Source organism: Cyprinodon tularosa, unplaced genomic scaffold (assembly GCF_016077235.1).
Source record: "Cyprinodon tularosa strain WSP-4 unplaced genomic scaffold, ASM1607723v1 ctg290, whole genome shotgun sequence".
In the NCBI taxonomy this organism is placed as follows: Eukaryota; Metazoa; Chordata; class Actinopteri; order Cyprinodontiformes; family Cyprinodontidae; genus Cyprinodon; species Cyprinodon tularosa.
Genome location: NW_024038997.1, coordinates 788,397 through 813,323, shown reverse-complemented (window position 1 = coordinate 813,323; position 24,927 = coordinate 788,397). Strand labels below are relative to the sequence as shown.

At 38.7% G+C, this 24,927-nt stretch overlaps 1 protein-coding gene across 1 annotated transcript; it reads left to right on the top strand.

The window, feature by feature from the left end:
- The first annotated feature begins 5,518 nt into the window (after positions 1-5,518).
- nutf2 (nuclear transport factor 2) lies at positions 5,519-23,986 on the top strand. Its single transcript, XM_038290994.1, has 5 exons — positions 5,519-5,658; positions 18,029-18,148; positions 21,269-21,340; positions 22,955-23,053; positions 23,177-23,986. The coding sequence occupies exons 2-5, from the start codon at positions 18,050-18,052 to the stop codon at positions 23,288-23,290; spliced, it is 384 nt and encodes a 127-aa protein (XP_038146922.1). The 5' UTR covers positions 5,519-5,658; positions 18,029-18,049; the 3' UTR covers positions 23,291-23,986.
- The last annotated feature ends 941 nt before the right edge of the window (positions 23,987-24,927 follow it).

The following is a 24,927-nucleotide window of genomic DNA, read 5'->3' as shown; positions in this document are numbered from 1 at the left end:
CAGGAAGTGATTGTTTTATAATTGAGCTTGCACTGTAAGGGATGTCCCCAGATCGAAATTATAAACTTGCTCCTTTACCCAGAAACCAAAGCTAAGTGATGTTTTTTATCGGTTAAATTTTTTTATTGGTAACATGCCACCTTACTTTGCAAAGCGGCTTTGCCTAAAAGCAATATTAAATTGGTACATGTTTTTCTGTAAACACTTATTTAGACAAGAAGGTGTTTTAAGTGCAAAATTCTGATTTAAAAGTGAAGAGAAGGAATTTATTTTTAATGAGCCTAAGGAAAATGAAATAAACCTAAACTTTTTGGGTTATTTTGTCCATTTCTCTGCATATGTTTTACTTATACACACTTTCCATAGACTGTCAGTCTTAGCTGTTTGTTCTGCGTTTCCATGTGTTTGATAAACCAAGAGCTGCGACTAGAGGAGGCAGCTACATTTATGCATGCCCAGGGAGAAAGCCTCGGCTCCTGATGCAGCTGGAAAGTTACACGAAGAAGGAGGTGCAGAGCTTCAGCCACACTTACAGGAACTGAAAGTGAAGGTGAGGGGTTTCTGTTCATGATAAAGATAACAGAGGAAATTTCTTACACTCTGCCTTGAACTCACATGTTATTGTGCTTTCCGCAATGGTGTGTAGTGTAGGCTTTCAGAACATACTGGCTGCTTCTTTCTGCCATCAAAATGGAATATTAGAACCCTTTAGGTTGGTAATACAGTACATTTCATGTCATGATCCTATTGATTTTTGAGGAAAAATACAGGAACAAATGAGTAATTATCTGTTTGTTTATTTTTTAAGAATATATATTTTTAATCATTAAGGTAGATTGTATTTAGGGGAGTGGCGGCCAAGTGGTTTGGGGCATTGAGCTTGGAATCCAGAGGTTCTGAGTTCAAGCCCCACCCCCACAGACTGCCGCTCTGGGTCCCTGAGCAAAGACCCTTAACCTCGGAATGCTCCCAGGGCGCCGCACAATGGCAGCCCACTGCTCCCCAAAAGGCATGGGTTAAATGCAAAGAAGTACATTTTGTTGCTTTGTACCTGTGACAGTGTAATGACAATAAAGTTGAATTCTATTTTATTTCAATTGAATGTCTTATTACAGAGGAACTGTCAAAGCATTTTTGGCAAAGTTTGTGATTAAAAACCTTTATTCAAAGAAGAAAAAAAAACATTTGAAAGTCCAAGTAAGAATAATTTTAACAAAGGACTGAAGTACGTATATCCTCTGCATATTTCCGTGTTATTTCTACAAAATGTGGGTGCTTTTCCTTTCTGCACTGTACTTTATTTTCACATTTCACATCGAATATTGAATATGTTCTTAACCACAAACATATCATAGATCTATAATAAATACCAGAAAGGACACAACTCAACTCAGAAAGGTGATTCCTACAATGAGGAAATCTAGCCAGTTGCGTGGTGTTATCTATTTTGCTGAATTGTGATCTTCCAAGCATGTGGTGATAGTAGAAAGGAATAACTCACTTTTAATAAAAGAAAACCTCCAACAGAACCTGACCCAGTGTCCCGTCTGTCACTATGGAGTAGGCCATCTCGGTTTATTTGCATTATTTATCTGTTAAGCCGTCCCAAGGTCTGATGCCCCTATGGTTCCAGCTGTGACTGGTGGCTGAGAGAGGAACAGAATAAGGCTCAGATCTTGTGAAGGCAGAATCAGCAACTGCTGGGGAACAGGAAACCCGTGATTGAGAGAGAGGAGGCTACATAAGTCATTGTGAATAACAAACATTAAAGTTTAGGGTGGATCAAAACTATCTTTGCTATCTGTTTCTCCTTTTTGTTTCCAGTCGGAGCTGTCCAACTTGTATCTGCAGCTCAGGAAGGAGTGTGTTGCCCACAGGCTGTTGGTCTAGCAGCTCACTGAGCTGAAAGGAGGTTCTGTTAAGATAGAGATCTCTGCAGAAAGAAAAGCAGGTAGAGCTTCTGCTGTGAGACCATTATTCACCCAGAAGACTGAGAACATATTTGAGGTGTGGATTTGATTTGACTTTCGCCATGCAAATGAAAGTAGGCATTATTTAAGGTAGAGAGAATTTAGAGTTAAGTTTTGTTCATAATGGGTAGTTCTAACATTTTCCAGTCTGAAGGACAAAGCACTGAACATGCCGACAAAGTGGAAACACAAAGATTTTTTAGAGGTCAGCAAATTATTTCCATATCTTTTCTAATTCTGCTTCACATGTCATCTATGCATTTTTTAAATCAGAGGTAATGCTTAGCTCAGCATTTACAGAATTATTTCTCAAAATTCATAAATCAGTGTATAAAATTGTACAACTTCTTTGTTTCCCATTTATTTAAACTATACTGTTATTGTAATCGTTCAAAGTGATCAGGCTTTCGTTTTCAATTATTTTTTACACAGAGGGCGAGAGTGGTTATGGATTTTTTTTTTATAAAAAAAAAACAATGCAATTATAGTTTAAATGGAGATGTTTTACTCCACTTATCTTCATCTAATATCATAAATTATATGATGTGAAACATCAAACTGCAAAAAAACAAAAATATATGCATATGGTAAAGCAAGTTAAGGCAATACAAGACAAGTGTATTTTTATATCAGAATTTAGTACATGGACACTTCAAAGTGCTTTATGTGAATTAGATGATAAAATAGAAGAAAAATAAAATCAGAATAAAGAAAAATATTTTTAAAAAATGTGTAAAACAAATAAAATAATTGGACAACACTTAAACTAATAATACCCAGGCTTTCGGCACCTTTAGAGTCTTCTGGGAGTTTGTTCCAGATGAGTGGAATCATAGGAACTAAATGTTTGGTTCTAGATCTGGGTGTATAGAATAGACTTAAACTAGAACACCTGAGAGGTCTGGGAGGTTTATACACTGAAAACAAATCATTTATGGATCAGCTGCAGCTGTCTGATGGATTTTTTGGGCAAACTTATGAAAAATGGTTAATGGTAAATACTATTTTAAAGCTGTATTGTCCCTACAATCACATTCTTGTTTTTAGTTTTATTTTCCCAGCTGAATACACTTTAGATTGACTTCCATCAGTTGAACATTGTGTTTGGCACATTTCTTGAGCCTCACAATAAAAGCTGTCTGCATCCTGAGGCAAACATCTAATTCACTATTCAGGTACATTACAACCAAAAGCCCTTGTTTTCATCAATTTTCCTATTGACTGACTTTTCGTGCTTTTAACCATCCTGTAAATCATTAGCTAATGTGGTAATAATAAAAATGATAGTTTAAAACATCATTTTCTTTACGTATGTAACCCCAGCCTGCTGAATTATTTGTTTATAATGAGTTTTCTGTTTTACAGATGAAGACCAGTGTGCTTTGAAGGCAAAGCTAGATCCGGTTAGACCAGAAAGCGTTCCGACTAGCAGCAGGTATCTGCCCTGGGGTTCAAATGTGTTTATACACACATTAGTATTTCATTACTCAATTTAAATTATACTGAAGATTCAAGCAGATATTAAATCCTGGTTTGAACATAAAGGATTCTAAGAAGCAGTTTTATGTATAATTCTATGACTAGTTATTATTGATTTGTTTGTTTTAGCGTTTGTGATCATGTTTTTGAAACCTTGTGGGGACAATTTCCTGGGTGGGGGGGGGGGGGGGATCAAAGCTGATTGGCTGTAGCAATGACCTCCTCTCTGCAACTCTAACATGAAGCAGGACATTCTGAATCTTACATTTTGTTCCTCCCAAAATTGCATTTTTGTTTTAACTGTCCAGCATAACACAAACCCTGGAAAATAAATTCACAAAATCCCAAAATAATAACCATCAAACAGCCTTGGGCTATCCTTACTCTTTAACTGCAATGTAAATTAAAAGAACATAAACTGATTGCATTATTCATTTCATGGAAAACTTAAATATTTATATAATTGAGTTCTGTCTTGGTGAAGCATCTTCCTTCATCCTGACCGGCTGACAGCCCTGACTGAACTTTCTGTCACAGATTAGTTTAAGAAAATGCTTCTGCTGCTACAAGCTCTTTAATGGTAAATTTGCAGATGGTTTTTGTTTTGTTAAAAGGACTGTAAACTAAATTTTAAACTGGTCCATTATTTATGATTAATGCACAAGAAAGAATTAGATTAGAGTAATCCTTTGTTTGCCGGCTGGAACATTCCCAGAGTAACAGCAATAAGGTGATAACTAAAGGAAACAATAGACTGTACAGCAGACAAGAGTAAATAGAAATGTAAAGCAACTGAGTCTGTTAAAATTTTATTAGTTAAAGCAAATGTCAGAGTTTAAAGGTATAATGGAGGATTTTCATATATATTTGCAAAAACCTGCCCTCTACTTAAAAAAAAAAAATGCACACGCACAACCCTGTACCTGCTCCCGAGAAGGAACATTTATTAAATACCTGTGAGAGCATGCATGAGCCCATTTCCTAAAGGAGCACTTATTTTGATGATCCACCCAGAAAAAGAACATCCTCCACTATACTTTTAATAATTTGTTATTGTGGATGTTTCTTTAAATAAATATAAATAAATTATTCAAAGAAAGCTGCAACAAACTGTCAATGGTCCCTTCTCATGGTTAATTTGGATTTAGATTTTAAGACTTTATTTGAAATATTACCCACCCAAACCCGTTCTCTAAACTGGCTCAAGAATACAGAGGGCAAATTAAGAATTTTAAGAAAATCTTTCCGTTTTAAGCCAATTTGTTTTTAGAAAAACACTGAGTGCAACATGGATGAAAACAGGGGGGTGGAAAATGTTGCAAACATTACTTTTCAGTCAAATGATGCAGACAAAACGGGTTGATGTCAGTTATGCTTCAAGCTTTATTTCAATTTTCATGTTATTTGCAAAATGAATGCTGTGAATTCCAGAGCTCTAAAAGTATAAAATTGCTTATGCAGGACTCCTACTTAGTTCTATCTATATTGTTTTGTCTGAAATTTAATTTCAGGATAACCTGAGCTATCTGTACGCTTTATCCAAAAGTGCTCCTCCCATTCTACTTTAAAAAATTCTAGTAATGTATTATAAATGTTTAAATATAGGTGTGAATCAAGTTGATTATTTTAATGTTTTGCAGATTTTTCAATAATGTTTGAGAGCAGATTACATTTAGGAGACATCTTGATTGTACAGGTAGGCTACAGCAGTGGTGAGGGCTGGATCTGTCTGGTGAATCTGAACCCACAAATATGTGTAATCAAAATTGACTACTAACTCAACTGCAGCCTTTTTTTTTTTTCTTTTTTACAGATTAGTAAAAAAAAAAACACAAAACAGTTTATAATCTGTTTCTTCTGGTGTTCAAAAAAACCCCAATTATGATAGGATGAAGGGAACCTGAAAATTTACAGAATACGTTAGAATTTGCTTAAAGCTGGATTACTACAATTAAAATATTTAAATTGTTTGAAAATATTTAAGACAATAAGAAATGTCACAGATCTGTAATGCGTGTTTGATCCAGCAGATGGCGGTAATAAAACACATTGGATATCAGCTGCCGAAAAAACCCAAAGGGTGTGATGAAGAAACACTACAATGACCATAATCCACCGCGGCGACAGCTGCGTCCTCGGTTGCGTGCCTTCGCCGTGCAGGAGACATTGCACTGTGCCATCGTGCAGTCGGCCTCGGCGTAAGTGAGAGGTAAGTTTGTATGATTTTTTTTTAATCAAACGAGCCCTCATTTGAAGCACTGTAGAAAGACCTTTGTGAAAATAAAGAAAAATTACCTTATTTGGGTATTTGAACTCATTAAGCGCAACTTAGCGGGCTGCTAACTCTGGTGAAGCTAACGTCGGGCACGCCTATGTCTGGTAGCTGGTCTGTGAGCGCGGGCCCATAGGAGGTATCCACACCTAGAAGGGTCTGGGTATTTATAGAATCCAACCCTACTTAGTCTGTAAGCCAACGCCTTGAAAAAAACGTTTCCCGGGCAGCTAACGTTAGCAGGTGGGTGGAAAAGTCTGGACCAACTGACAAGTTTCCTCACAAGCTAGCAGCGGCTAGTTGGCTAACCTGAAGTGCCTAAATAAGAGGAGCTTTTACCATTCATTAGCACTGCTCCCTCATTTCACCATTTTCTCTCCAGGAACCGAGGCTCTGCTGGTCCAATGCGTTTCTGTCCCACAGTATGCTGCCTCGGCGGGTCATCGCTAATGTTTAGCGCGCTCAAATTGTTCCAGCAACAACACGTGACCTGTCAGTTTGGTGCTCAGTTTTAAAATAAGTGGTTATATTTTAAACTCAATGAGAGATTGGGTTGATAATGAAGTACTCACTCCAAGTTTTGAGTACTACATTACTGTATTTGTTTTTGTTCTTAATGAAAAGAAAATAAGCATTTTTGATTTGTCACTCAGTGGATGAAGTCAGCTGTCCCAGGAATGACACACTTTACAAATTAAAATGTAGCTCGAGAACTAACACAAAATATAAAGGCAAGAAATAGATACAGAGTATGGATGTTAACATTTCTTTAATATCAGTTTTTCTTTTCAACACATTACAAATCAATCATAGTATTGGCTTATTTGGTCATTTTTCAAGGAGATAAAGGGGCAAATCTAGATGATGAATAAATGGATGACTATCAACAATATTTTTTTTTCTTTGAAATAAATTATTGAAATAATCAACTAATTTAGTAATCGATTATTCATTAACTGGAGTATTAAACATGCCTTAAGCTGACAGAGCAACCAACTTGGAGCAGGAAATATACCAAAATTGTAAAATAAATAAATAAATAAATATAAAATTTTTCATTTAAAATAAAAAAAATTGTTTTTGTCTGTCAATATGCTCTATCCAGAACTCCTCAAGTGGAAAAGTTTGTTTTACTTGATTTCATTTCGTAAAAAGTCTTCTTTAAGGAACCTTTAGCTATTCGATTATTAATCGAAAACATAATCGAAAGACTGATTTGCAAAATAATCGTTATTTGCAACCCATATATATATATATATATATATACACATAAATAATTTAGTTAACACCCATCTCTACAATCATTGGCAATATAATTTTACCCCAACAGCCATCCAGTCCTTATTATTGTGTGCCAGCTCTTTGCTTGTTCTTTATAGTTGTTTTTAAGATTATTTTTAGGCTCTAGTGGCCTTTATTTTATATTTCTGAAAGCAGTAGTAGTGGGTTACAAGAGAGGAGAGAGCTGTTTAGTAAAGGTCAGGAAGGCTATGACTCGAACCTGCGACCGCCTGTATATGGGTCATGTGCTCTACCTCCACACCATAGCAGCACCTCATAGTATTTATGTATTTTTTTGGTATTTTAGTGATGATCTCACAGTATCCGAGGTTGTAAGGCTTCTATGCCATCACCCTAATCTTTTGCCTCCTCCAAAGATGAACCTGGTTTGAACTCTTTCTGTAGTATTCCTTTCTGACACAACATGATGGTTACTTTCAATGTCTGCCAGGAGTATAAATAACTTTTAAGATTAACTGTTGGCAACAAGTAAATGATTAAAACATACCAGCAAGTAACACATGCATGTTGTTTTTGTTTTTTTGCATGAAGAAATGATTTTAAGCCACAATTATTTGTATCACTAGTCTACATCTGCCAGGGTTAGAATCATTTTGATATTGTGTGTTCTCTGTTTATCTTATAAAAAGTAACTCACTCTAAAAAAAAAAAAAAAAAAAAAGCTGATTTTTTTGGTTATCAAGTCTTGATTAGTATTACTCAAATACACAGTGCAATTTCTTTTAGAAATTAGTTTAAGAGGTGGTTTATTCTGCACATGAACTGTTCCCATCAAATTGTGGCTGATTGCTGCAGGTCGGATGAACCTGCTCACTTCAGTAGCCTCTTGCTTAAAGTGAAGTTATAGTCAGTTTTTAGTTGTGATGCCAGTCGACAAGCATCCGCTGTGTCATCACCTGCACTAGGTTACGGGGTCATCCTGGTACAGAGCTGGACTTGTTGATTAGATTATCTTTTCCTCCAAGCTGCTGCAAGGTTGCTACCCCAGCAAACCAGCCAACAGAAAGAAAAAACAAAATTTTCTCCCGACAGATGGTGAAAATAGAAAGATTACTGCATTTCTTTTGTATGTATTAACATTAGGGTTGTCACGATACTAAACTTTTCAACTCGATACCGATTAGGGCTGCAACTAACGATTATTTTAAAAATCGATGAATCGGACGATTATTTTTTCGATTAATCGATGAATCGGACAAAAAATATTTTTTATATTAACCTCTTTATTCCAAAATGAACATTTTAGACAGAACGAACAAGCACACAAGTACAGGTTGCTCATTAACTGTACTGGTGCAATATGAAAAATAAATGTTTGTGTTAAAACTACGCAAACTTACATGAGAAATGTAGCTGTACATCCACAAAATATAGGCTACTTTGTTTCATAAAGCGCAAAAAAAGAAATTTTTGTTTTTAAAAGCCCCTAAGGGGTTCAAACAATAGGCCCCCCCATTTCAACAAATGAGTTTTTTTAGACTAGAAGAGGGCTGCCTTTTAAGACAGGAAAGTATAGCAGTTAACGTTGCTACTTGAGAAAATACTGAACCATAGAGATAAAAATAGCCCTGTGATTCAAATTATAAATTGTATTTGGAATAAAAATGAGAGAACTAGGGGTGCTAAAAAACACATCCTCCAAAGACTCCAATTTACATGGGAATGTGGCATATAATTAATTGGCATATTACTGATCTTGCTGGATTTTATTCTGCTTTACTTCCATAAATTGCAGGATCTTCTTTACTTTATCTTCGCCAGAAGATTTAAACTTTAAAAGCCTTGCCCTCATAATTTGCAAGTTAATTTATTTATAAAGTAAATGTAAACGCTGCTTAAGCTAATTCAAATGAAATTAAAAGTAAAATAAGTAGCCAACCTTATCCCTGTCTGTAACCTACTAACACGGTAAGGAAAGCATCAGATGAGCTACCTGAGAAACTAACGTAACGTTTCCCCACTTTAAAACCAAACAAACATGGTGGTTCCGTGCCATGTTAATTTCTTTTGAAAAAAGTTGCATGTTATCACTTTTTTCGCTTTACAAAGCGCAGGCTATTTTAATTATTGTGATCAATTTGCGCCGCACAATGCCGGTGCATGCGCGCTTCATTTGCAGTCTGGACGCTGAGGCTCTGACTGCAGAGCTGAGAGGGACTCCTGCGGGAGAGGGGGGAGGCGCCCCACGGCAGAGTAGGAACGATACATGCTTTCACGTAAGAGTCTCCAAAAGCCGCCAGTGAAACCGAAAAAAGTCGCCAGATTTGTCGCTAGTCGCTTTTTTGAAAAATAGTCGCTGGAGGGGTCTGAAAAGTCGCTGAGTTGGCAACACTGCACCTGCAGAGCTGACTCGCTCTGCCATTTTTTTTTTCTTCCTCTTTCAGTCAAGAGGCAGTGATGACAGCGCGGCGGATGACGCAATAATCGCGCGACACAACTAATCGATGATGAAATTCGTTGCCAACGCTTTTAAAAGTCGATTTTTATCGATTTTATCGATTCGTTGTTGCAGCCCTAATACCGATACTAAGGAAAATACTCGATACTCGATACCATTTTCGATACCACAAGGATAAAAACAAAGACTCCAAAATTCTACAGAAATATTTTCATTAATAAATAAAATACAATAAATAAATACAATAAACAATAAGAACAATATTTTGAGGTTGTTTGCTGTGCACAATATTAAGCAAGCTTGATAAAAAACTTATAAAATTAAGTGTTCCTTCCTTGGCTATGCTTTGCACACACAACAATGACACTAGCCAAAATGGTTAAGAAACAAAGCACTGTAGCACTGTATCGATACTTTTAAAAACGAGTATTGTATCCGGATACAACATTTTGGTATCAATACTTTTTTGAGTCTCGATACTTTTGACAACCCTAATTAACATCAAATTCTTCCTAGTGAAAATATGTAATGTCCAACCTAAAAGCAAGGGTCACCAATGTGGTGACCACGTGAGGAAACCTCAAGCCTCTTCTTAAAATAACACAACTCACAGATGAGCTTAAATAAACTCACATTTGATTCTGTTGCTCCTCTTTTTTTTAAATCATGCTTGTATTTATAGAGATTTGAAAATAAAAATCTGTAGAAGAAACATTAAGTCTGTTTATTAGTCATGAAGTTTGGGTGAACACTAGGGGTGTAAATAATAATCGTTTTGTATCGATGCATAGATCCATCAGCCAACGATGCGATGCATCAATACGTCCGCAAGAGTATCGATTCATGTTTTTTTTTTTTTTTCTCTCTTCCCGGTCTATTTTTATCCATTTGCTCCTGGGCGTAATTCTCCTTCCAGCGCTGCTGTGGCGCTAAACCTATTTTGCCCTCCTATCTCGCTTCCTGGTTATAGTTTTACTGTAGTGTGTTGCAGTGAGCTTGACACAGACGTTTTTGATTTATGTTCAATATTGAAGCGTGGTCTGTGCTACACACTGTGGGTCTAGATACGGCCGAGGCGGTGAGGAAGTGGGGGCGAGTTTAGTCCGACGACGGAGGGACATGAGGGCCAAAAAGAGCGGGGATCCAGGTGGAAAAAGGGTCCCAGCGTTCTCATGCACCTCGCTCTTCTAGCGGGTCAAACTTCACGAGTTGTTTTCCGCAATTTGGGTAATAAAAACAAAACAAGCCGGCCTCCTGTCTGCGGCTCTGTTTGCGGTCAGCTACAACTTGAGAGAGGTGCACCGGAGAGTCTGTGGAGGGGGTGGGGACGTCTGGAGCCGAGGTATCGAATTGCACTCGTTGCATTGACTTTGTGCAGTATTTTTTGATGCAAGGCCTTTGGCAATCTACAACGCAGGGGTATTATTATTTTTCAGTGAATGAGGTTTTAATAGGGATAGGTGGAGTGCAACTTTTCTAATTCTGTTATTTGCTGTAGTTTCTCAAAAAAATGCATAACGATATTACAGCTTTCATTGATTTCAAATTTGAAACATTTTCTAGCCTGTAAGGTGTAAAAAAAAAAAAAAATGTAATAAAAAAATTACCGTAACCAATTAATCGAATCGTAGCGTGGTGTATTCTTGAGTATCGAAAATAATTGAATTGTTGGGTCAGGAAATCAATACTGAATCGAATCGCCATGATGGATGTGATTTACACCCCTAGTGAACACCATCTCCTCCAGGTCATAAGTCAGTATTGGTAGCCCTTCTTATAACTCGGTGCTTGTGAGGAAGCTCTTATAGGTACTCCTGCTTTAAGGACATTACTTTTGCAAGGATCAGCTCATCTCCTGTAAGGGTGTGCAAAATAATCGTAAAATCGATGAATCGTGATTCTAATTTTTGTGATCTACTGAATCGATTCTCTAAGGCAAGAATCGATTATTAAAAAAAAAAAAATGAACAAATAAAATACATTAATGGTTGGCGCACATCAATCAAACCAAGTGGAATACAACTTCCAGTCCAGCAGATGTCGCTGCGGATGTGTTGACGCCTGCTGCTTTGTGTCATAAGCATGTCCGGGCTGATTATCCTAATTTTGTTATTTTAAGTTTGATGAATCCTAAGATCTTTTTGTTGGTGTGTCCATGCCAGTAATAGTAATATTTCTGTCCAGTATTTGTTTTCATGGCAACACCTCCAAAAGTAATTTCAATAAATACAGCTATGTATGAATTCAGTTGCTTTCAGTTATGTATCAATTGAAGACACTATCCAGATCACACCCAGCCAGTCAGCCACTGGTAAGGGCTGTATCTTTTTCTTACAGTGTTCAGTGAAAATATCACAATGCATCGCAATATTTCAAGTATCGTGATGCATCGTGATAGAATCGCATCGTGGCATGTGAATCGTGATTCGAATCGAATCGTGACTTCTTTGCCAATACCCACCCCTAATCTCCTGTAATGATGGACTGAAATGCTTTAACAATTACAACATAAGGGGTGGGGGAAGAAATTAATTTGGCGTTAGATTGTGATTTCTGCCCAATATAATACCGACCTTTCAGTTCCTAATATTATTTTAAAAAAAGAACTAATTTTATCTAAAAAAAAAATCAGGAAAATAGGCTACATCTGCTAGCCTGACGTAGTCCGACTCAATTCTAGTCAGAATATGAGTCTGATGCTGCTCCATAGAGCTGTGATTATGGGGCGTGTTTCGAACGAACCAGGAAAAAAAATGACTCTGCACTCAATTGGATAGACCTACAACCAATAAGAGCAACGGAGTGCGTGACGTATGTTAATCGAGGCATAGTTGTTGTCCACAAAAATCAAAGCGTGCAGTTTCACGCCTAGAATAAGAAGATGAGACTTGATCGCGTTTCTCTGTTCCTCTTTTAAAATTAATTTGCTGTCGATATCTTATAGAACAGACCTAATAGCAGAATCTACTCACCCAAACTCTCCAGCGGCAGCCATTATTGTTGTCACCGTAGCGCGCTTTGGTCACGTGGTTGATTACGTTACTCTTGATCATCTGTCCATCATCGTATAAAGTCCGCCCTGACAATTTGATTGGATCGCCTGACAGTGGGCGATAATACTCGCGCTACTATGGAGCAGAGCCAGACCGAACTTCCCCGAACTCAAACCTTGTGGGCGGGGCTAAGTTCTGACTGGCACCCAGGCTATACAGGTGCTGGTCATAAAATTAGAATATCATGAAAAAGTTGATTGATTTCAGTAATTCCATTTAAAAAGTGAAACTTGTATATTATATTCATACATTACATACAAACTCATATATTTCAGATGTTTGTTTTGTTTAATTTTGATGATTACAAATGACAACAAATGAAAATCTCAAATTCATCATATCAGAAAATTAGAATATTGTGAAAAGGTTCAAAATTGATGGCCCCTGGTGCCACACTCTAATTAGCTAATTAACTCAAACCACCTGCAAAAGCCTTTAAATGGTCTTTCAGTCTAGTTCTATAGGCTACACAATCATGGGGAAGACTGCTGACTTGACAGTTGTCCAAAAGACGACCATCGACACCTTGCACAAGGAGGGCAAGACACAAAAGGTCATCGCTAAAGAGGCTGGCTGTTCACAGAGCTCAGTGTCCAAGCACATTAATAGAGAGGCGAAGGGAAGGAAAAGATGTGGTCGAAAAAAGTGTACAAGCAAGAGAGATAACCGCACCCTGGAGAGGATTGTGAAACAAAACCCATTCAAAAATGTGGGGGAGATTCACAAAGAGTGGACTGCAGCTGGAGTGAGTGCTTCAAGAACCACCACACACAGACGTATGAAAGACATGGGTTTCTGCTGTCGCATTCCTTGTGTCAAGCCACTCTTGAACCACAGACAGCGTCAGAAGCGTCTTGCCTGGGCTAAAGAGAAACAGGACTGGACTGCTGGTGAGTGGTCCAAAGTCATGTTCTCTGATGAAAGTAAATTTTGCATTTCCTTTGGAAATCAAGGTCCCAGAGTCTGGAGGAAAAGAAGAGAGGCACTTCATCCACGTTGCTTGAAGTCCAGTGTAAAGTTTCCACAGTCAGTGATGGTTTGGGGTGCCATGTCATCTGCTGGTGTTGGTCCATTGTGTTTTCTGAGGTCCAGGGTCAACGCAGCCACATACCAGGAAGTTTTAGAGCACTTCATGCTTCCTGCAGCTGACCAACTTTTTGGAGATGCAGATTTCATTTTCCAACAGGACTTGGCACCTGCACACAGTGCCAAAGCTACCAGTACCTGGTTGAAGGACCATGGTATCCCTGTTCTTAATTGGCCAGCAAACTCTCCTGACCTTAACCCCATAGAAAATCTATGGGGTATTGTGAAGAAGAAGATGCAATACACCAGACCCAACAATTCAGAAGAGCTAAAAGCCACTATTAGAGCAACCTGGGCTATCATAACACCTGAGCAGTGCCACAGACTGATCGACTCCATGCCACGCCGCATTGCTGCAGTAATACAGGCCAAAGGAGGCCCAACTAAATACTGAGTGCTGTACATGCTCATACTTTTCATGTTCATACTTTTCAGTTGGCCAACATTTCTATAAATCCTTTGTTTTTATTGGTCTTCAGTAATATTCTAATTTTCTGATATGATGAATTTGAGATTTTCATTTGTTGTCATTTGTAATCATCAAAATTAAACAAAATAAACATCTGAAATATATGAGTTTGTATGTAATGTATGAATATAATATACAAGTTTCACTTTTTAAATGGAATTACTGAAATCAATCTACTTTTTCATGATATTCTAATTTTATGACCAGCACCTGTACATCTGCACCCCCACTCTGGCAGATGGTGCCGTGGAGCCGTTTTGCTGTGTGTTTAGGCGGTCACAGTGGAAGATGTGGAATGACTCAAACCAGAAACTACATGGATTCTGATGAACATATACAGCACTTGCTTTTTATCTATACATTCCATTTTGATAGCTAGATAAATTATAGCAATATATAATGATATTGCACTATTGTGATTAGGGCTGGGTATTGTTAAAAAAATTTCGGTTCCGGTACCAATACCGATACCTTCACTTCGATACCGGTTCCTGAACGATACTTTTTTCGATACCAGTTTTATAATATCAATTCGAAAAAAAAGAAAATTACACAACATAAAAAAGTACAAATCTTGAGTTTTATTTTAAGCTCTGTTTTTCCATTTACATTTTTCCTCTTACATAAAAAAATAAATAATTCAGTGTCTAATATTCACTGTTACATTGTGAGGACCTTTTTACTTAGCAGTTTTCCTTTAGAAAAATTACCATGTCTGACAAACAAGCCCGTTGAATGGGATCCTATTGACAGCGCACCGCTGGTATGGGGGGGTCTGAGCGGCTCCGACAGAAATATTGAAGGCAGGATGAACTGACTGCACTGATTACGTTTTCAGGTGGATTTTCCCACTTAAAAACATAATAAAACTACTTTATTCCCACTGATCACAGCAAATATAGCTGCAAGGCAAATAAAGGATAGAGTAGCTCCGCCCAACGCGCATCTGACCCACTTTGCGACCGCGCAGCCAGAGCAGCAAAGCTTCTTCAGCAGCGCGTCAGAAGCTGGTACAAGCAGCAAAAATGAAGCAGCAGACGAGATTTTGCTGCTCTTGCTGCGTCCAGTTTGAAAGCAGCATGATTCACTCCGCTCTGGCTTTGCTCTGCCCACGGGCTGCTGAGAGGAGGATGGTCGCGCTGGCTGCGGTCCGCTCTTCTTGCAGTCAAACACAGAGCGACTTTCTGCTCTTAAATTATTTCCGTGCACGATGTATTGCATTGTGCACTATTAGCATCAGTCTTAATAAAGTGAAGCCGCACTTTTGACCTGGGGGGCATTTTAAAGGGGTTCCGCGACGCTGCAACCAGTTCACAAAAGATACACATGAACCCTGGCTGTAGGCGTGACCACCTGTGTATTTTTCCTGGATGACGCAATCACCTTAAGTGTTCCAGCCAATCACCGAAACTTGGTACCGAAAGACGAGGCATGTTTCGATACTCTGTAGAACCGAAGCATTTCGGTCGGTACCATAAAAGTACCGAAGTTCGGTACCCAGCCCTAATTGTGATATCATATCGTTACATCATTGTGCAATATAATCCCTCATAAGCATCTACTATAATGAAAGTCCATCCAACAGGATTTATTTCTATCTATATAAAGACTCAGAATAATTGGAATTTATTATATTGGAGGAAAGCAATAGCCTATTTTAGTATTTTTAATGTGTACGTATATTATGATGTTATTTAGCAGTACTTTCAAAAGATGGTTGACAGTCTGTCCCTTTTCAGTGTTTTATAATGCTAAAAATGGGTATGGATTGTTGCAGATTTTTAAGACCCATCAAATAATATTTAGCATAATCCAATGAAACTGTTAGATGTTGTAGGTGGATAGAAGTCAATGTCTGAGCTAACTAAGGGGATGTTAGCCTCGGAGCATATGCGGCAACTAGTCTGAAGTGGAAGACGTAATCCTGCATATGTACAACGAAGATCAGTTGACCATAGAGTAAAGAGTGCAGCAGTTATTTATGTGTTTACAGGTCATTATGAATATCATTGCTCATGGTAGGGGTTGTATATTTAAAAAATATCACTATTACCTAATTGTTTTATATGTATACCGAATTGGCTTTGACAAGCTGCCACACATTGACAGTCATACAGATGAGATAAAAATGTAATGTGGAATAAACTATTGCAAGTCATAAAGGGATATTGGGAGATTAGAGAAAAGAAGTACTACCTTTGCAGTGAAAGAGAAATGTGGGAGATATTAAAAACATTCAGAAAATACCATATGAAATTGAATGGTAGTTTATAGGGAGAAAGTGTCAGGCTTTGTTAATGAGGTTAGCTGCAGACTAGAGGAAGCTGTTTTTGTGGTGAGAGGTTTTGGTCTTGGTGCACCGCAGCCTCCTGCCCGATGGGAGGGTTGGAAACGGGTTGTCTCCATCGTGACGGTGGGTTGGCTGCAATTATTCCTGCTTGCTGGAGTCCTAGACACATGCAGTTCCTGGAGAGAAGCAGATTGCTGCCATTCACCCTCTTTGCAGAACGAATTACCTGCTGCAGCCGGCGCTTATCCCTAGTGGCAACAGCATACCAGAAGATGATGATAGAGTAGTAGTGCGCCATCACTATCTTTGGTAGGCTGAACTTAAGTGAAATACCCTGTCTAGGAGATGATGGGGTATGGTGTTCATGGCATAACAGTTTTAGACCCCAAAGTTCAGTTTGCCGAATTCAGACATTTTGTCCTCCTGGCCATGCTCTCCTGCTGTGGATTACTAATTTGAAAATCAGTTATTCTAAAGGAAGTTACTCTTTGTAAACTGGCCTACCTTAATAAACAAGTATTTTGCACATTTTAAATACAAATGTAACTGACAAAACTCAGTTTGCATTTTAACAAGTCTTTATATACATTCACGTATAGCTAAAGGGTAGAGCAGATGACAATCACTTGCCTAATTGGTTAACCAGGTGACCTAATAATTCTCTGCTTAAAGGGATATTGTTTAAAAATTACTGTCATCTAGTGGTCAAATGGGGGTACTTCACTCAAACACTAGTGTGCAATTGCCTCCAACACAGACAGCAGCAGTGAAATGAATGTTGACATGGTTTCACTGGCTGTGGTTGTCAACATGAAGGTTGGCTGAATGTTGATGTGAAGTGTACGAGTGGCATCAAATCAGCAGACTCGCATGGCCTCATGTATAATCTAAAATAAAATTCTCTGTCTCTGAAAATGTATTGGTTTATCAGTGGAGGTCATAATACACCAATAATTACTAACTAGAGCTTGGCAATTAATTGCAATTAAACTAAAATCCCATTTTAGAAAAATACAATTTTCAAATCACAGCAGCACCCAATTTTAGTCGCAATGCATTTAACAAGAGTAAGACACTACATTTCTTCCCCCAGCCCATTAGGTGGCGGTAAAAACCTTGAAGGGGATATTCTGCCACACAGAAGGAAAAAAAAAAAAAAAAAAAGAATTGCAGCGAGCATCTAGATCTATGCATTATAGCAGAAGTAACATTTGTTTATGCAAATGTTACAGTACAGTCCTGCAACACTGGATTCCGGACAGGCGGGCTTTCGTGGAAAACCCCCCCCCAAAACCCTGAGTAAAACCTCAACATGCTTTTTCTTTGTGCAAAAAAAGAAATTGCAGTAAAATCACTATATTGGTTGAAAATAACTGCAAATTATTCCTAATAACACATATGTACATGCAGTCTTTGATTCATTCATTCTGAATTGAAAGAGCTTCCTGGATGGGAAGGAAAACCTCTTCAAACTTGGAAAACAAAGTCCAGTAGTTTGTTTTTCACTTTTTGCAATGCAGTCATTGATTCCAGGCTGTAAAATGGAGAAAGTATGTCCATTTAATAATCCAAACAACATGGACACCTAAAAAGCTTTGAGTTCCAGCTGGTTAGGAATTAAATGGGAGGTTTGAAATATGTTCAGCTGTTTATTGCTTTAACCAGCATTAACCTGTTTGTCTGACCTGTTGTCTGTTCCACCCTCCCAGTGTGTTGCAGGGTGATTCATAATGGCGGAGCAGCCTCTGTGGGAGCAGATAGGATCCAGCTTCGTGCAGCACTACTACCAGATGTTTGACTCGGACAGATCGCTGCTCGGATCAATATATGTGAGTCCAGCTGAGGTTCTGATCTCATAAGTTACAATCATGCTTTGTAAAGCCAGGTACTGCAATGCTTCCCAAACTTTTTTAACTCCTCACCCTGTTCTGTGTTCCAATCGGGTCGACACATGCCGTCCCCACCATCATCATACAAAACGCTATTTAAAAACGTTTTTTATAGCCATGTTAAAGGCGCCATGTTTAATCAAGCTCAAATAACTATAACACACATAACACAATAAAAATTTTAAAAACTGCAGTTAAAATAATACGACCCTGTTATCATAACTCATATTCTGGAAATAAAATCAGACCTGAATTTGAATTAAATTGCAATAAAGTTACACACAACATCCACAACAGGCTCCTGCAGATTTTTTCCCCTGACAGTTTTCAATGTTTGATAACCAATAATCTTTTAACATTTAAGGTCTGGGAAATTTAGCCATTTTATTGGTTAATCACAATGCTTTGTTTGGAGATTTTTATTTTATTTATTTAATGTGGAAAAAATTTGATTTTTCAATCCACTCCTTGGGCTATTATGGCTCAGAGTGACATTATTTCATCCATTTCTACTCTTGTCTCCTCGTAACTGATTAACTAGCTCCCCATGTAGCACTGCTAGGAGCAAAGTTTCTAGTGTTTTCTATTTTTATTATTTGTATTGATTATTTTACATGTGTCAGAGCATAAATTGTGTTGTCCTTTAAATTGACAAAAACTGTTTCAATAACCAATGCCATAAAGCTACCTAACACACCAGATTCCTGCAGTAAAACAAGAATCTGAAACAGCAGTTCTGCATGGTCCAAAAATGTGAAAAGCAAAGCAATGCATTAGAGTGGCCTAGTCCAGAGTTAAAGAAAAAAAAAACAATGTGTCCAAAATTAAACAATTCAGCAAAGCAAAGAGAGCCTAAATTCCAACATAATCATATACCGTATTTTCACGACCATAAGGCGCACCGTACTAAAAGGCGCAGTCTCAGTTATGTGTCCCATTTCTGTATTTAACACACACATAAGGCGCACCGGACTATAGGGCGCGTTTTTTATATACAGGTACATGTCCTCTACTACCTTTAAATACCTCTACTGCGTATTTAAAAATACAGCGGGGGCAAAACTGAGTATGACTGTGCTTTATTCATGTATTTATTAAAAAGTATTAATCAAACCTGGCAGCTGGCCGTGAGACAGACACATCGCAGATGACACAGCGCTGTGATCACTCCTAAATTAACTTAAAATCCTGAAACCTGCCGACGGAATATGTTCGCTTTTATTACTGGTATCCTGGTACCTGCAGTTTAAATTATTTAGATGAAAAACACCTGCCATCCACCGCAATGAACCTGGAGGCTGCCCAGCCTAGAGGCTGCTGTTGAAGGGATTTCTGCTGTCGGTGCACCGCTGGTATGTGGGGGTCTGAGCGCCTCCGACAGAAATAGATAATCTGGATGAACTGACTGCAATTATTAAGTTTTCAGCTGGACTTTCTCACTTAAAAACATATTAAAACTACTTTATTCCCCCTGATCACAGCAAATATAGCTGCAAGATTTAGATTATTTAGATGAAAAAACACCTGCCAGCCACCGCGCTGAAGGGGAGGAGACCCGGCCCAGAGGCTGCTGTTGAATTAAGTTTTCAGGTAGAAAAATAGAGCGGGAGCAAAACTGAGTATGATTGTGCTTTATTCATGTATTTATTACAAAGTATTAATCAAACCCATCAAAGTCATCATCCTCTGTTTCTGAATAAAACAGCTGCGCTAAATCAGACATGCCAATTTCCCCTTCTTCGCTGTCAGTCACTTTCCGTTCAGCGCAGCTCCTCAGAAATAATGCCGGCTTTTGCAAAAGCTTGAACAACAGAGCCAGCAGACACGTTAGTCCATCTACAATCCATCCGCAAACTGTGGCGTAACTTGCCCGGCGCTGCCTTCCACTTATCCTGAAACTGTGGTCTCTGTCGGCCATCCATCGCTCCCACGCCGCTCGCAGCCTTACTTTGAACGGCCGCTTCACACCGATGTTGAGCGGTTGAAGCTCCTTTGTCAGACCCCCCGGGATAACGGCGAGCACAGCGTTCATTTGTTTCATCTTTTTTTTCACATCGGCTGTGAGATGGGCACGCAGTGATGGTGATGCGTGGAAAAAACCACCTGGTCTCCTCACATAGGCTACACCTCCCTCAGCTACGCTTTCATCATCTCGTCATCCATCCAGCCTTTTCCATTTGCGTTAATATCATATGTCATCAGAGCGCTGTGTCTGTCTCGCTGTCAGCTCCCAGATAAGCTTCTCTGATTGGTTGATGCAGCGCGTCCAGCAGCAAAACTTCAATTTTTCCATCTCGAGCAGCAGCAGCACGTTGGCGGTGCATCAGATGCTTAAAGGCTGCGGGACCTTTTGCTGCGCCTATACGCGCGTCAACCATTGACTTTGCATGTAAACTCGCTGCACCTGCTGGGTCCGGTTCACACCGATGTCGAGCGGTTGAACAGCGAGCACAGCATTAATTTGTTTCCCCATGTTTTTCACATCAGCTGTGAGATGGGCACGCATGGAGTTACATATTAACAGCGATGGTGATGGGTGGAAAAAAAACACCTGGTCTCCTTACATTCAGCCACTCTTTCATCATCTCCTCAATGAGGTGGTCTCAAAAGTCGCAGTTACAACACACATAAGGCGCACCGCACCATAGGGCGCACTGCACATTTTGAGGGGAAAAAAAGACGTTTAAGTGCGCCTTATAGTCGTGAAAATACGGTAAATGACTTGATATCCAGGCAGTTATCACAGACATTTGACAGAAGCTGGCTCTGGAGGTTTGGAGGGCAAACAATCTTCAGGTCTCGCTTGGTTTGAAAAGCTTTTTTAGTTATTTGTTCAGGAAGAGCATTTTTGTGTTTGTGTTTACTAAGGATATCTTAGTCTGATATTAACATTAAAGGTGTGAGGAAAAACAGAAGGAGGGTATATTTTTAAAAGCAATGTAATATTTGTACATTTAATTTTCTATTCTATCGTTGCCTTGTTCTGCCTGGTCAATGTGGCTTGATTCTTTGTTTTATAACTTATTTTGGAAGCTAACTTTGTCCTGTCACTCCTCACAGATCGATACATCATGCCTTACATGGGAAGGACAGCCCTACCAGGGAAAAATAGCAATTGTTGAAAAGCTCACTGTGAGTTTTCATGGTAACTTAATCTATATACTGCTGTAAATTTTTCATTGTTTGATGTACTGCCAGAACACTGCAGTTTTTACTGTTTTTTTTTTTCCTCTTCTCAGTGCAATGTGGCGATGGAATGCTATAGATTACTGGAGTTTTTTTTATGATTTTTTTTTGAAAAAGCTAAATCGAAATCTGAGGGAAATTGAGTCATTAATTTTATGCTGTTTTAGAATATGAATTTAGCTTTATCTGTTGAACAAGATACAGTCAGAATTTAAAACGGGTTATATAGTGTTTCTCTAGTTTTAATGCTTTCCTTAACATAAAGACAGTTTATAGTGCAGAAGATAACAAGTGATCATAATCACAAATTGCTCTGCAGATTAGCCAAAAAGCTTCACATGGTGGAAGCTTATTTAAGAGACCAAATGATTTGTGTTAAATAAAACACTAAAGAAAAACTGTTAAGGATCCATTGTTCTAGTGCAAGGAGGCTAATCTAACCTAGACAGCTGGGATGTTCATTAACTCAGACCTCCCTGTAACAATAATTGTTATCCAACAACCGGGATTAATTGATGACCCCAGTTAAGTTTTAATGTATGTAGTCACATTTTAAAATAGTGCTGCAAATTTTATTTACAAGAAAGCTAACCTTGTCCAGAGGTAGGATTGATTTCTCTGCACTCTGGGAGTGTGGTCACACAGTTCCACACTTTGTATTCCGGATCCTTGTTGGAAGAAATTAAGCAGCCGTGTTTTGTTAGTATCCTAGAAGTCAGCTTCTGTAAGGGGAAGGGATCTTATCAGTGCTGTGATGACAAATAATACCACGAAGTTCAGCAGAGTTCTCAGAACGACATGTGAACCTCATCCAACATTTCTCTGTGACATTTGTGCATCTTCTCTGTGCATTTTTAACAGAGATGAAACTATATATATATATATATATATATATATACATATAATTTTTTTTTCCATTTTAGGCAATTGATCAGGTCTTAAGCAGAGGGTGACCAGATATGCAAGACTGGTATTTTTTTCACTTGTCCGCTGTTCACAAATTTAAACATTATTTAGGTCCACAAAAAAAGTCAACTTATTCACCGGCCCTTTTCCGTTTATGCAAAGAAAGCAGGGCTGCAGTCATTGCTACAGGGCGGCGCCAGGTCCCCAGCATGACCATGCCTTTGCTCAATGCCTATAGAACAGAACAGGTAAAGGATTTAGATACAAAATAGGACGGAGACACTGTTAAAGAAAAGAAAACAGGTGAGATCAGTGGAGATGATTCTCAGAGCTTTTTGTGAAGTTTGTCAAAATTATTTTTCCATTTGATACAATGGGAGCTCGATGTAAACAACACTGTAAAAGGGAGTCAAAAAATACACTGAAAAAGCCACACCTATCCTGCGTTATCCCACAGTTCTTATTAAATCCACTCACCCTACTTCAGCACCTCTTTTCACCCCAGTTTCATCTAACTCACATGTTCACCTTTTATCTGCCCCTTTCTCAGTTTTTAATAAGCAAGCTCATTTAGGAAGTGATCGTTGTTTTCCTTTATGCCTACTTTAATCCCACCCTTGTTTATTTTCATTTTTTTCTTTGTGTTTCTCCCAGAGTCTCCCTTTCACAAAAATAGCGCATAGTATAACAGCGCAAGACCACCAGCCGACTCCAGACAACTGCATCTTGAGTATGGTTGTAGGACAGCTAAAAGTAAGTATCCCTTTCACTGTCATTCAAACATGAGTGTCGGCGGGGGTTTTGTTGACAACACAACTTGAAGTCTGAAGCTCAAAAGCTGGTTTCTCTAACAGTTCATCTGCTGTGTCTCTACAGGCAGATGAAGACCCGATCATGGGTTTCCATCAGAGTTTCATCCTGAAGAACATTAACGATGCTTGGGTGTGCACCAATGACATGTTCAGGCTGGCCATCCACAACTTTGGTTAAGCTGCCTGTCTGCGCCGGCGGGCAGGGGCGGCCGCAGCGAAGGGGTCGCCGTGAGACGAGGCGTTGGAGGGAGGAGATAAAGAAGAACTCCTCCCTCCCGCCGTCTCATTTAGGCCTGTTTGACAAACAAGCAAATAGCGGATTCTAGATGTCAATCACTGAACCCCATCCAGGTGGGTTTCTTTTCCTCCGACCAGTCCAGCAAAGAACTGCGACACGTCTCTTCGCTGAGAGCCGGCTGACCAATCAGACGCCCCTGTCTGCCGCTCCGCTGCTCTGCATGTCGCTGGGGTTTCCTCAGTACAATATCTACACTCAAGCCACCAGAAGGACAAACATCCGATCGATGCCATTAATTCATGCTCCTGTTTGCTCTGCTTTAATTCTAACCCGTTCTGCTCTGATGTTGACTCGGTTCTGCTAGCACTGCTGCTGACTGGTCTGTAGATCCATGTTCTGGTTCAGACTCACTGTGTTATTTGTTTTACAGTAGCTCTTCCTAGTGCGTTGAGTTTAGTTTTCTTCCTCTTTAGGCTTGACTCGTGCTCTGATGCCAGGTTTAGCTGTTGCAAACCAAAGGGTGTTGGAGGACAAACGCTCACCTTGTCATTTTTTTTCTTTCTACCTTTCACACATCTGGAGGTTAACAAGGACTACAGCCAAGATACACAATAAAACCTGGACTTTTTTTCTTAACTGTGTGATCTCTCAATGTCCTTTTCTGGACAACTGCTTTTCAATTTGAAACATTCAGTCAGTGCACTGAAGTAATGTTGCTTTATTTGGTTGGCTTCATGCACTTATTTGTTTTCTTTGGCCAAATGTGGCCAATAAAGGGTTTCAGTTTCCCGTTTCAGATGTCATAGCATTGAGGTTGAAAAAACTGTTTAATGTTTTTAATTAGGCAGGGCTGGGATGAAGTGCTTACCATGGTAAAACAAGTTAAAACATTCAAGCATAATAGTAAACCAATCTCCTTTCTTCAGAAATAATGTAATACAATCATCAGTTAACATGCATCAATGTTTTTCCTTTGGTCAGTTTTGACTGACAGGTGAACAGAACATTTTTCCCTCCAAACTAAATCAAAAAATGAAGAGCTTCAACTGTATTCAGCCTTTAAATCCACTAACAGTTGGATTTTTATTTAATGGTTCTAGTTTAATAATCAAATAAAGGTTAGGGACCTATGAAATCAGTTAACTTTGGGGATCCTGCACTCATAAAAGTTAAACTTGTTTAATCTCAGGTTGTACAGAACTCTCAATACATTAGCAAAAACCTGCTCTAGTTTTTTTTTTTTGTACTTTCTTTGGCATCTTGCATTTTAATCTTTAAAAAATGTCAATCTTCTGATCCTTGTGTTAAATAATTGGAAGCTTTTTTGATCCCATTCTTCATTCATGCTGGTGTTTTTGGGCAAAACTGATAAAAGGCCCTTTCCCTCTGAGGGGATTTTATCTGGATGCCTCAGGGGACTGATGGAAGCCATTAACTTTCATTTCTGTAAAAACATGTTCCTCCTGCTTTCAACCAGTCATCCTTTTTCATTTTGATTTTGTTTTAGATATTTTTCTTTGACATACAGTGGCTACGTAAACTATTCAGACCCCTTTAAAATTTTTACTCTTTGATCA